The sequence below is a fragment of the Echinops telfairi genome, unplaced genomic scaffold, assembly GCF_000313985.2.
Source record: "Echinops telfairi isolate 266 unplaced genomic scaffold, ASM31398v2 ScPeMD7_7469;HRSCAF=8507_1, whole genome shotgun sequence".
NCBI classification, from domain to species: domain Eukaryota; kingdom Metazoa; phylum Chordata; class Mammalia; order Afrosoricida; family Tenrecidae; genus Echinops; species Echinops telfairi.
This window is the reverse complement of record NW_022111373.1, coordinates 113,697,579-113,709,638: the sequence shown is the minus strand read 5'-3', so window position 1 is coordinate 113,709,638 and position 12,060 is coordinate 113,697,579. Positions and strand designations below refer to the sequence as shown.

At 42.4% G+C, this 12,060-nt stretch overlaps 1 protein-coding gene across 1 annotated transcript in view; it reads left to right on the top strand.

Annotated features, from left to right (window-relative positions):
* Positions 1 to 7,756, top strand: part of WDR70 (WD repeat domain 70) — a 325,699-nt gene extending 317,943 nt beyond the window's left edge. Inside the window, exon 18 of the mRNA XM_045285256.1 lies at positions 7,563 to 7,756. Coding sequence (XP_045141191.1) covers positions 7,563 to 7,650 — 88 coding nt within the window. The 3' untranslated portion in view covers positions 7,651 to 7,756. The remainder of the gene's footprint in view (positions 1 to 7,562) is intronic.
* Positions 7,757 to 12,060: the final 4,304 nt, after the last annotated feature.

The following is a 12,060-nucleotide window of genomic DNA, read 5'->3' as shown; positions in this document are numbered from 1 at the left end:
AGCTCTGACAATGCGGGCGCGGTCCGGCGCCATCTTGTAATGGCGTCCACATTGTTATATGTAAATATATTTACATATGTACATGCCTATATTTAAACCTTTATAAATGCTCTTTGCCTCCTAGTTCTTTCCTCTATTTCCTCTTGTCCCACTATCATGTTTGGCCTTTCTTCAGGTTCAGTAATTCCTCTTGGTTACATTGCCCTTGATCAAGCCTTACCAGGTATCCTACACCTGCCTCACCATTAATTTTAGATCACTTGTTCCCTTGTCCCTGGCTTTGTTAACACCTGCTTCCTCCCCTCTCCCCCCTATCTCCTGTGTCCTCCTGGAACCTTTCATCTGTTTTCTCCTCCAGATTGTTTATCCCACCTATCTTATCTAGATAGACATGCAGAGACAATAATAAGCATTAAAAAAAGACAGCAAAACAACAAGAAAAGCCTAGGACATAAACACACAAGATAAGACTGTAAGTAGGTCCAGGTCTGTTTGTTGACCTTTAGGAGTGTTTTCCAGTCGAGTCAGATGGGGTGCCACGCGCTGGCCCAAAGTTTATTTTTGGTATTCCTTGGGGACTTCATTGCTTTGCTTCCTTTGCTGCTCTGTTGTGCGCCCTTAGCATTTTGCCCCGGTGTGGTATGGTCAGATCTGGCACAATTCCGTCACTGTCCCTCCAGTGTTGTCTCCTGTAGCACTGTGGGTCATTAAGGGATGTCATGTCTCATGGTAGGCTGACCCTATGGTCCTCTCTGTGCATTGGGTGCTCTGAAGAAGAATATTGTTCACGGGGCTTGGTGAGCCAAAATGTGTTCCACTCTCTCTCCTTCCCTCTTCTGTTGCTCCTGTGTGCTCTGATCAGACATGCCCCTCTCCCTGAGCTATAGCTTGAACGCTGTCCTCTGAAGTGAATTCTTCTGGGGTGGGGTGGGGTGGGGTGTGTCCACGTAGTTGGGATTGGGGCCGACTCCGCAGACCACTCTGTTGGTTCTCTGCTTCATACCAGTTTGTTGCATTCATGTCTTGGTGCACCGGTCTAGACCAACTTTTTTTTATTTTATAATCATTGTATTGGGGGCTCATACAACTCTTATCACAGTCCATACATACATCAATTATATAAAACGCATTTGTACATTCGATACCCTCATCATTCTCAAAACATTTGCTTTCCACCTAAGCCCGTGGCATGAGCTTCTCATTTTCCCCCTCCCTCCTCGCTCCTCCCTCCCCCCTCCCCCCTCCCTCGTGAACCCTTGATAATTTATAAATTATTATTTTGTCATATCTCACACTGTCAGACGTCTCCCTTCACCCACTTTTCTGTTGTCCATCCCCCAGGGAGGAGGTTATATGTAGATCCTTATAATTGGTCCCCTCTCTCTACCCCACACTCCCTCCACCCTCCAGGTATCTCTGCTCTCACCACTGGTCCTTGAAGGGATCATCCGCCCTGGATTCCCTGTGTTTCCAGTTCCTATCTGTACCAGTGTACATTCTCTGGTCTAGCCAGATTTGCAAGGCAGAATTGGGATCATGACAGTGGGGGGTGAGGGGGTGGCGGGGAGGGAGGATTTAGAAACTAGAAGAAAGTTGTATGCTTCCTCGTTGCTACACTGCACCCTGACTGGCTCGTCTCCTTCCCAAGACCCTTCCGTAAGGGGATGTCCAGTTGCCTACAGATGGGCCTTGGGTCCTCACTCCGCACTCCCCCTCATTCACAATGAGATGATTTTTTTTGTTCTTTGATGCCTGATACCTCATCCCTTCGACACCTTGTAATCACACAGGTTGGTATGCTTCCATGTGGGCTTTGTTGCTTCTAAGCTAGATGGCTGCTTATTTACTGCAGGCCTTTAAGACCCCAGATGCTTTTATCTTTTGCTAGCTGGGCACCATCAGCTTTCTTCACCACATTTGTTTATGTACACATTTGTCTTCAGTGATCATATCGGGGAGGTGAGCACACAGATCAACAAGCGGCCATCTAGCTGAGAAGCAACAAAGCCCACATGGAAGAAACACACCTGCCTGTGTGATTACGAGATGCTGAAGGGATCAGTTATTAGGCATCAAAGAACAAAAACATCATATCATTGTGTGCTCACCTCCCCGATACGACCACTGAAGACCAACTTTTACATGCTTTGAAATCCAATAACATTTTCTCTTTTTGCACGTGTCACTTTATCCTACTTTTCATTGTCCATTTATTCCCACCGTAGTATTCTGTGCTAAGGGCAAATTAGGCCACCCTCCACCCCGCTGGAGAAGAAATCCTCTGGTACTCATTGCCTTTGAGTCTGGGCCTGTGTGTTTCCAAGACTGTGTAACTCTTTACAGGAGTAGAAAGCCTCATCTTTTCCCCACGGAGCAGCTGCTGTTTTCAAACTGCTGACCTTACAGTTAACAGCTCAACTCTTTTATTTTAATGTCACTTTATTGGGGGCTCTTACAGCTCTTATAACAAGCCATACATCAGTTATATCAATCACATTTGCACATATGTTGCCATCATCATTTCTGAAACATTTTCTTTCTACTTGAGCCCTTGGTATCAGTTCCTCTTTTTCCTCACCCTCACACCCTCATGAACCCTTGATAATTTATAAGATATTTTTGTTTGCATGTTTTACACCATCTGCTGTCTCCCTTCATCTACTTTTCTGTTGTTTGTCTCCCCTAGTGGGCTGGGCTATGTGGATCATGGCAATCCGTTCCCCATTTCTCCCCCTTCTCCCCACACCTTCCCCCTACCCTCCTGATATCGCTACTCTCATTGGTCCTGAGGGGTTTATATGTCCTGAATTCCCCGTGTCGAGAGCTCTTATCAGTACCAGTGTACATGCTCTGGTCTAGCTGGATTTGTAAGGTAGAACTGGGGCCATGATAGTGGGGGGAGTTGAAGCACTAAAGAACGAGAGGAATATCTTGTGTTTTGTCCGTGCTATACTGTCCTGTGGACCAGCTCAACTCTTAACCCACCGCGCAACCAGGACTCTTCTTGGTACAGGTTGCCTAATCATCCCTGCCCCTCGTTATCTTCATAAAGTGGTGACTAAGTAAAAAAGTCTGTTGAAAATGCCCTAGATGTGTATGAATTGACTTAAAAAACATCTTACATTTCCAACCTTCTTCCAAAGAACACCTGCTGGAAATAAACCCAGAGATAATGAGTGCTGAAAAGTAAGAGTGGCTGCCAGCGGGCCAGCTGTGATGCCGTCACTGGGCTCCTACAAAACTCTGGCACTCCAGGCTCAATGAGATGTCCACTGTGCTGAAGTGCAGGGAGCTGACCCTCACTTAGCAAACAGCATCCAGCTCTGCTGAACGGTTCTGTACTGTGTACAGGAACATCAGTTTTGAGGATGGATTGAAATATAAAGTTCCTTCTGTGAGTGACATTTCCATTCACCTTCCATCCCCAGTCCCTAAGAATTAGGTTTTCATCACCCCAAACAAATTAGCACCCCCAAAGCAATAGCTAGGAGGCGTGGTGGTGCAGCACTGGAAGCTCTCCACTGCTAACCAAGAGCTCCAAGGTTTGAACCCACCAGCTGTTCCACGAGAGAGCTATGGCAGCCTATTTCAATCAAGATTTATATCCTTGGAAACCCTGAAGGGCAGTTGTATTCTGTCCTAAGGTCATTCTGAGTTGGAATTGCCCCAATGGCAGTGCTGGTTTGTACTTTTAATGACTTGCAAGTATCTTTTCATGTGTGTATTGAGGATTTGTATGTCTTCTTTGATAAATGTCTTCAAAACCTTTGGCCGTTTTGTGATTGGTTTGTCTTTTTGTTGTTAAATTGTGGAAGGTTTGTCCATACTCTGAATGTTCAGTCTTGTAAAATATATGGTTAACAAATATTTCTTCTGTAGGTTGTCTCTTCACTTTCTTGATAAAGTCAGTGATGCACAAAAATTTTAATTTTTATAAGCTCAATTTTTTTAATTAAGGTTTCTGGTGTCCTATCTAGGAATTAAAACAACAACACAGTCTTAAAGCTTTACTCCTATGTTTTCTTCTTAGAATTTTATGGTTTTAGTTGTTATATTTAGCTCAACTCATTTTGAATTAATTTACACATATAGTATGTAATCCTTTTTAATTTGGATTTTTAGTATGTTGAGGATTTTTGAATTTATGTGGACATATATTTTTGTTAGTTGGGGTTTTTCCATATATCATTCCAAATTTCACTCGTGTCATGTAGGATGTACAATTGCTACCACAGTCCGTTTCCAAACATTGTTTTTCTACATGGCCTCCTTGGCATCGGTTCCCTTTTGTATGTATATTTTTAAAGGATATTGGTGTGTCATTTTTTCCCCGTGGTATAGGGCTTTGGTATCAGGGTAGTGTTAACCTCCTAGGATGAATTAGGAAATGTTCGATTCTCTTGAATTTTTTTGGAAGAATTTGAAAAGGATTGGTCTTAGGTCTTCTTCTGGTGGCTAATAGAATTCATGGGCAGAGCAATCATAGGCCTGGACTTTAATTTGTTGAGAGGTTTTGATTACTGATTAGCTTGTTAAAATCCCTTCGCGTGTTATAACAAAAACCAAAAATAACCCCAAACTCACAGCCACTGAGTCAATTCTGACTTATATTGACCCTACAGGATGGAGTAGAAACTTGGTGGTTTCTGAGACTGTAACTCTGCAGCAGTAGAAAGCTTCATCTTTCTCCCTCGCAGCTGGGGTTTTAAAGTGCTGACCCTGTGGTTAACAGTCCACAATAGAGTCCAGTGTCACTAGGGCTCTCATGTGTTGGTTGTAGGTCTGTTGAAATGACCCACATCTTCTTGAATCAGTTTAGGTAGTTTATGAATTTATGGGAGTTTCCTTATTTCATCTAGTCTATCTGGTTTATTGGCAAACAAGTGTACATATATTTTGTTGTACCTTATGTACTCGAGTATAAGTCGACCCAAATATCAGCGGAGGCACCTAATTTTACTACAAAAATTGCATTTAAAATGTGCGGAAAAACTGGGCTTATACATGAGTATATACACTAATTATTTTTATTTATATAAGGCTGAGAATAATTTCCCCACTCCCATTTCTGATTTCAGTTATGTGTATCTTCTCTTTTTTTTCCCTTTGTCAGTCTAGCCAGTTTGTTGATCTTATTGATCTTTTCTAAAACTTCACTTTTTGCTTTGTTGTTTTTTTTCTGTTGTTCTTCTGTTGTCTGTTTCATTAGTTTTGCTCTAATCTCCTCCTCCTCCTTGGGATCTTTGGGTCTAGTTTGCTCCTATTTTTTATCTTTCCTCAACTAGAGGTTCTTGTTTTGAGATGTTTTCTTCATCTTTTTTTAATGGCATCTTAATTTTATTATTATTATTTTTAATCATTTTATTAGGGGCTCTTACAGCTCTTATCAAATTGACAACAGATTGTGTAACTACCACACACCACTACTGTAAAAAATTTCCTCATACTTATTTGTAACTATTACTCTATTTCTACCTATTTTCATATGCATATAAAAGTCGGAAATTGAATAAGAAAGACCGAAGCAGAATCGATGCATTTGAATTGTGGTGCTGGTGAAGACTATAGAAAGTCCCATGGACTGCTAAAAGGACAAACAAATCTGTCTTGGAAGAAGTACAGCCAGAGTGCTCCTTAGAGGCAAAGATGGTGAGACTTTGTCTCACTTATTTTGGACATACTGTCAAGATAGACTAGTCCCAGGACAAGGAGATCATGCTTGGTAAAATGGAGTGGAAGTGAAACAGAGGAAGGCCCTGACGAGGAGGTGGAGTGGTACAGCGGCTGCAGCAATGGGCTCAAACAAAAGCAATTGTGAGGGTGCCTCACAGCTGGCAGTGTTTTGTTCTGTCGTACGCAGGGTCGCTGTGAGTCAGAATCAACTTGACAGCACCTATTTTAAAATAATCCCATAGTCTGTGCCCTATAATGTTAGATATCCACCTACTACAAATGTTTTTAGAAGTGGAATATATACTAAAAGGGACTTCCTAAAGGAAAAAGCTTTTTGAACTCCAGACTTTCTTCCTGTGATCTCTTCTTTAATTCATTTTTTATGCCTCAAGCCGAAAAAAAACAGCATTGCAACTTCTGTAATTTAGCCTGAGTGGAACCAGTAATACTGAGCTGATGTCTTATGAAGTAGTATTGCCAAATATCTTTTGGAAGACCATGTAATTTCTTACCTTAGAAATAAAAGACCTACTTCCAAAGTATGTTTACATAAGACAAATTGTTCCTTTACATATTTGTCCACACCAGTGTGGTCAACATCTTGGCCAGAAATTAAGTTCTATACCTAGCACGCATGGTCCCGTTGCAGCACATGGAAACACCAGCGGCCCCGCTCTCTAGTGATTGCAGCAGCTCTTGTGGCATAGGAAAACCTGCAGCTGCTCTGAGAAATTGTAGCGCTGTGACCTGTTTATAGCTGTCACAACAGTGTCTTGAAGTGACAACAAGAAGTTTAACCAACTGGATTATGTCTGGGGGGAGCATGAGCTCTGGATGGGGGTGTGAGGTAATGGAGAGAAGGGATTGTGACTTACACATGACAAACCCAGGTCCATGATTCGGGTCAGAACATCAGGTAATGGTACACATGGTTTATATTCTTCCCTAGGATCATAATAAAACAGCAAAACCAGCAAGAAGTATTCTAAAGTATCACCTGCTTTCCCTTGCCAGATGAAAGAAATGATTGTTGTCACTATTTCTGCCATTCTGGAAGAGTCTAGACACGAATGAATTGAACTCTAAGTTGAAGACATAAGTTTTTAACTTTATATATTGTATACTTTTCAGCTATTTAATGTTTCTTCATAATGACGGCTTTTAAAAAGAAGGAATTAGTGCTAGCTATGCTAAAAATGGCATAAATTATAACCACAGGACATTTCTTGGACATAAGTTCTTTGTGAATGGTATGAGAGGAATGCCATTGGGCCAGGTATTTTTGTGAAACCCAGAAAGTCCTCAGAAACAGGTTTTATTATTACAGCACTGGTCTCGGAGAGGTACCCTAAAATGCTAGGTGACATGTTTCTTTGTCTTGTTCCCCCGCCTTTCTTTCTGGCAGTATGCAAATTATGTTATCATTTAAAATCCATTAAGTAAGAAAATGAACTCAAACTTTCTTGTTTGTATGCACTATCATCACATTATTTATTTGGGCAACTTTAGGGACACCCAGAGGGACCTCAATCAAGATCATATAGACCCTTGCCTGGTCCCAGTTAGCCTAAATTTGAGGGAAAGGGTTGTTCCTGACGTGTGAAACTCCAGCGAGTGTGGTGCATCTTCATTTTATTTAAGGAAAGGACAGCCTCAGCCACTGAGTGAGAATCTTCAGCAAACTCCAGGCTGTGTTCCTGCACGTCATTGCATTTCCATTATGCTGCATGTTCTCCCTGGGTGGGGCTAGACGTTTGATGAGTGAAAGATAAGAATGGATACTTCCAAGTTTGCTTTCATGGGAGTTGGGTTTTGTTTTTTTTTTAAGCCCCATATGATAAACCCTTGGTGACTAAATTTTTCTTCTTCTTTTTAAACCTTTCTTTTAGAACTCAGCCTAAAACCATGTTTGCCCAAGTGGAATCTGATGATGAGGAAGCAAAGAACGAACCAGAATGGAAAAAACGTAAAATTTGAAGAACCTCATTTGAGAGCTCTTTGCATGAAGAGGCTGAAGGGAACAGATGTGGGACAGTTGTTATTTTTTAAGATGCTTGTAAAGTAAATACATTTTTTTAATTAACAGATTTTGTCCTGTATATTATTGGAACCACTCGAGATCAGTAGCTACCCTCCACTAAAATCGTATTTGCATTTTCTTACCTATGACGAGCAACTTCTATTACAAGCAAACGAGAAACAGATCCTTAGCCCATGACTGAGTATTTTAGGTATTTGGAAATATTTGACAATTGGGCTTGTTCCAATAACTTTATGAGGGGAAATACACTTAGAGATATGCATCTGCCCTCAGCAATTCCAGGGAACGCAATATGGAAATAGACATAAAAATGTTTAATATTTTTGTATATTTCACAGCAGTTGTTTACATAACTGTAAATCATTAGCCTGAGTTCAAACTAAAAGCACGAACGAACATGTGTCTGAATATCGCTCCACGGCAGAATGCAGTAGTTTGGACAAGCTTTGCAGTCAGACAAATAGCTAGGCTTCAAACCCCAGCTCTTCCCTTTCCTGCCACACGGAGTTATTTAATGCCTCTCATCAAGCCTCAGGTGCTAACTGTACCTACTGCATAGCCGTGGGTGAGGGTTAGTGAGCCACTCCTTGTATGGCACTTTGTACTTTACCTGGCACACTGGACCGTTCATGTTTCAGTGTAGGGCCCATCTATCGTTGCCAGGTTTGTATCAGGATTAAATTGGAAAGAGATAGAAATGCTTTGTAAATGCACAGAGCTATGTAAGTCGAAGGCCTTCAAAATGATTCCAAAAGGCCCTTGTGCATTTTGTAACTAGAAAAGTACAACAGAAGTTGGCAGTTTATCCAAAGCAGTATGAGTCAAGCAAACAAAATGCTGTGGCCTGATCTCACATAGACACGGGCCATTTTTGCATGTTCAATAGTCCCCATGAGATAAGTTATGGCATTTTCTCTCGCCTTCTGTCTTCTTCTCGTTTGTCCTAGTGAATTAAATCACTATAAAAATGAAAGATGATTCAAAAAGTAAGTCCCTGCTTCTACGAGCGTCATGTGCATGCTTGTGCACATACACACACACACACACACACACACTCTCTCTCTCTCTTTTTTAACAACAGCCCCAATGCCTGTCTTGCTCATGTAGATGCTGATAGGGCAGTGTCCAGTCTTCCATAGGTAGATCCTACAAACTTTGTTCTTATACTGTATTGTCTTTTTTCCTCCTAATCCCATCTATCCCCTTCCCTAGGATCTTAGCCTGTAAGGAATACAAAATAAATGGAATAATGGACATTTTGAATGCTTGATATGTGACAGATATTATTCAATGCTCATTTTATCCCCTCCCCGCACAAAAAAAATCCGAGTAGGTAAAATTGCTAGATCCACTTTACAGATGAGGTAAAAGAGGTTTCTGGTGTCAATCTGTCTGAGGTCACAGCTAGGTGGGCTCTGTGAAGATACCGCCCCCCAAAATCTCTAAATATCAGTAATTAATAAAGTGCCCCAAGTTTCCTATTCCTATTGAAATATTTTATCCCAAATAAATTACAGACCAATATTTTGTTCCAGCTGCTTAGGATTTGTAAATTTATTGCTGCTTGGATAAAATTTACTGAAAGTATCTCACATTTTCCCCCATCTTAACATAAACATTGCACCATATGGAAGTGTTCGTCTTGCACAGCCAAAAATTACAGCAGTGGAAGGGGGGAGGACTAAGATCTCGATCACAGTGGTCTTGGCGAAGGCTGCTATGATGTAAGGGGAAAGGCAAACAGCACGAAGATGACTTTCTCATCGTGACCCACAGCACCAAGTGGTCCTTGTCGTCTTGGGCATCTCATCGTGAATGAGATGTTCAAGCTCATTCTGCAGTTTATGACAAATCCATTTTTCTCCAGCAAACAGGGAGACACAAGACTTCACCATTGGAGTTTTCACCTTGTTTTTGGTAAGGGAGGACTTCAGAACCAGTAGTGGGCAAGCAGTGGGTTCTCTTGAGTCGTGGTTTCAATGCTAAATAGACCTCTCCAGTTACTTGTTCCTCTGCCCTTAGGCCTCATTGTCTTTGCCCAGACAACCTTGTCTTTCCTCTTGGGGCAACTGCTTTTCCACTGTTCAGTAGGAAGCCCAGAACTCGTGGTATGAGGACCGCCTTATTCCCACTCAACCCCACTGCATCAGTTGCCATGCCTCCTCGGAATCGCTCCTGTTTGCCCTTCTTCCCCATGCCCACTGCCCCTGCTTGAGTTCAGAGCTGCTGTTGTGCCTCATCAAGACCACCCAGAGCCTCCTTCCTACCAATCTTTTTGCTTTGGATTTGGTTTCACCCAGTCTGCCTTTCATCCAACCGGTCATCAGTGTTAGCTCTGTGAAGCCAAAATTGTATCATTCCACGCTTCTGCTTAGAGATTTCTAGGGGCTCCATGCCCATTTTCTTTCATCATTGTGCCATTTGAGGACCCCCAGGGCTCAGCTTCTCCGTGTCCTCCTTGCTGTAATTTCTGCTAACCTGCACATGCCTTTGAGGCCCAGGCACATTCAACTAGAAGGTGCTGAGTTCCTTTGTGTAGACTGCCCCTTGGTGCCTTTCCCTTTCTTCCTCCCTCGTCTTCTGGGAAAATTCCTCTTTGGTGATGAGGATCAGTTCCATTGTTCCTGAGCAGCTTGCCATCACCCGCCCAGATGGACAAGTCAATGTTTCATCCTCTGCTCCCACAGTTCCTTACATACCTGGCCACCACTTTCTTTTATCTTGCCTCCACAGTGTATACCTGTGTGTGGACTATGGACCAGTGTAGGCATGTTTCCCCCATGAGGAGGCAGAATGTAGTAACAAAGATCACTGGGTTCAGTAAATATTCGTTGAATGCTGAACATATGAGAGGAACCTTATTTTACCGACATTGATACACCTAACCTCTAGACCCAAGAAAAAAATCAACGTCCATCAAGTGTTTGACGGAGGGAGGAAAGCAGAGAGCAAACTGGGAGGGCGAGGCAGTGGTGTGAAGACAGTAACATCGGAGAAGCGCTTCTGCTTCACAGGTGGGAAGGAGGCTCATCACCACCAGAGCTTAGTCTGTTCTAAAATTTGCCTCTGGTTTGCTTATTCATAGTTACCCATTGCAATGGCTTGAGGAAGAGGCTGAATTGTGAAGAGTGATCTATGCTGTTCCTAACATAACCACCAAATGCTAAGCCACCATGACTTCCTTGGACACTCGCCTCCTGTTCTGATACTGTGAGGGCCATAGGACCTATTGGATTGGTGGTATCTCTAGCATGGGCTTCTTATCCTTCCAGGCTATCTGTGAAGCCCCTCAATTTTGGCGGCATACTTTTCGTTCATGTATATTGTTTTGTGGAGATTGCTAGCTTTAATGCTGTGGTGGTGGTGGTGGTGGTGGTGGTGCTATGTGTGGCTAGCAGCTCTTTCATCTCACAAGAGGACTCAATAAAATCGGACCACTCAGACTGGAAAACCCTAACCTAACTCTCATATACATCCACATACACAAACTAACCAAACAAGCTCAAATTTCTACCACACTGCACGCTATTTGATCTACATTGCTTAATTTTGTTGCTTTGAAGCCAGATCTTAATATTTATTTTTCTGTTCCACTAAAACACAAGACAACAAATGTACAAATGTGCTTGACACAATGGATGTATGTATGGATTGTGATAAGAGTTGTACGAACCCCCAATAAAATGATTAAAAAAAACCCAAAACCAAGAGATCAGCTTCATGATCACACAAAGGCCATATCCAGGTGTTGGCATTTCTATATATGATCTAAGCGGATTTAAGGCAAGTCACTTTGAGAAAAGGCTTTGTAAGAATCAGTGTGATTATCCTGGGCAACTCTGAACCCTGCAGTGATAACCAGCCAAAGATGTGGTCGAAGACAGGGTAACCAGGTGTAGCCAGGTGCCGGTCTAGGTATATACACAGAGCCTGGATCAGTTATCATTTGAAGATGACGTACTTCATCCCTTTATCAGTCTTCTTGTGTGTGAGAAGGCCAGAAAAGGAGACAATGACTAACAGACCCCTTTGGAAAGTGCATAGGTAGGATGGGGCATACCACAAATCCCCATGACCAGTCCTTATTTTTCAGTGAATGCTCTCACCAAAGAACTAAGACCCGACCAGAGACGAGCCTGTAAAAGGAAGATCTTGTGTGTGTGTGTGTGTGTGTGTGTGTGTGTGTGTGTGTGTGTGTGCTCCTGTAAGTCTGTCTGTCTGTCTCAAATAGAAAATAGCAGAAATTATGCTGAGCTGGTTACCAGTGTGAGTTGGCTCAGCATTTGGTGGTATGTGGGTGGAGAAGGGGCTTTGAGGGCCCAGAGCAGAGAATTTGCTATTTTAAG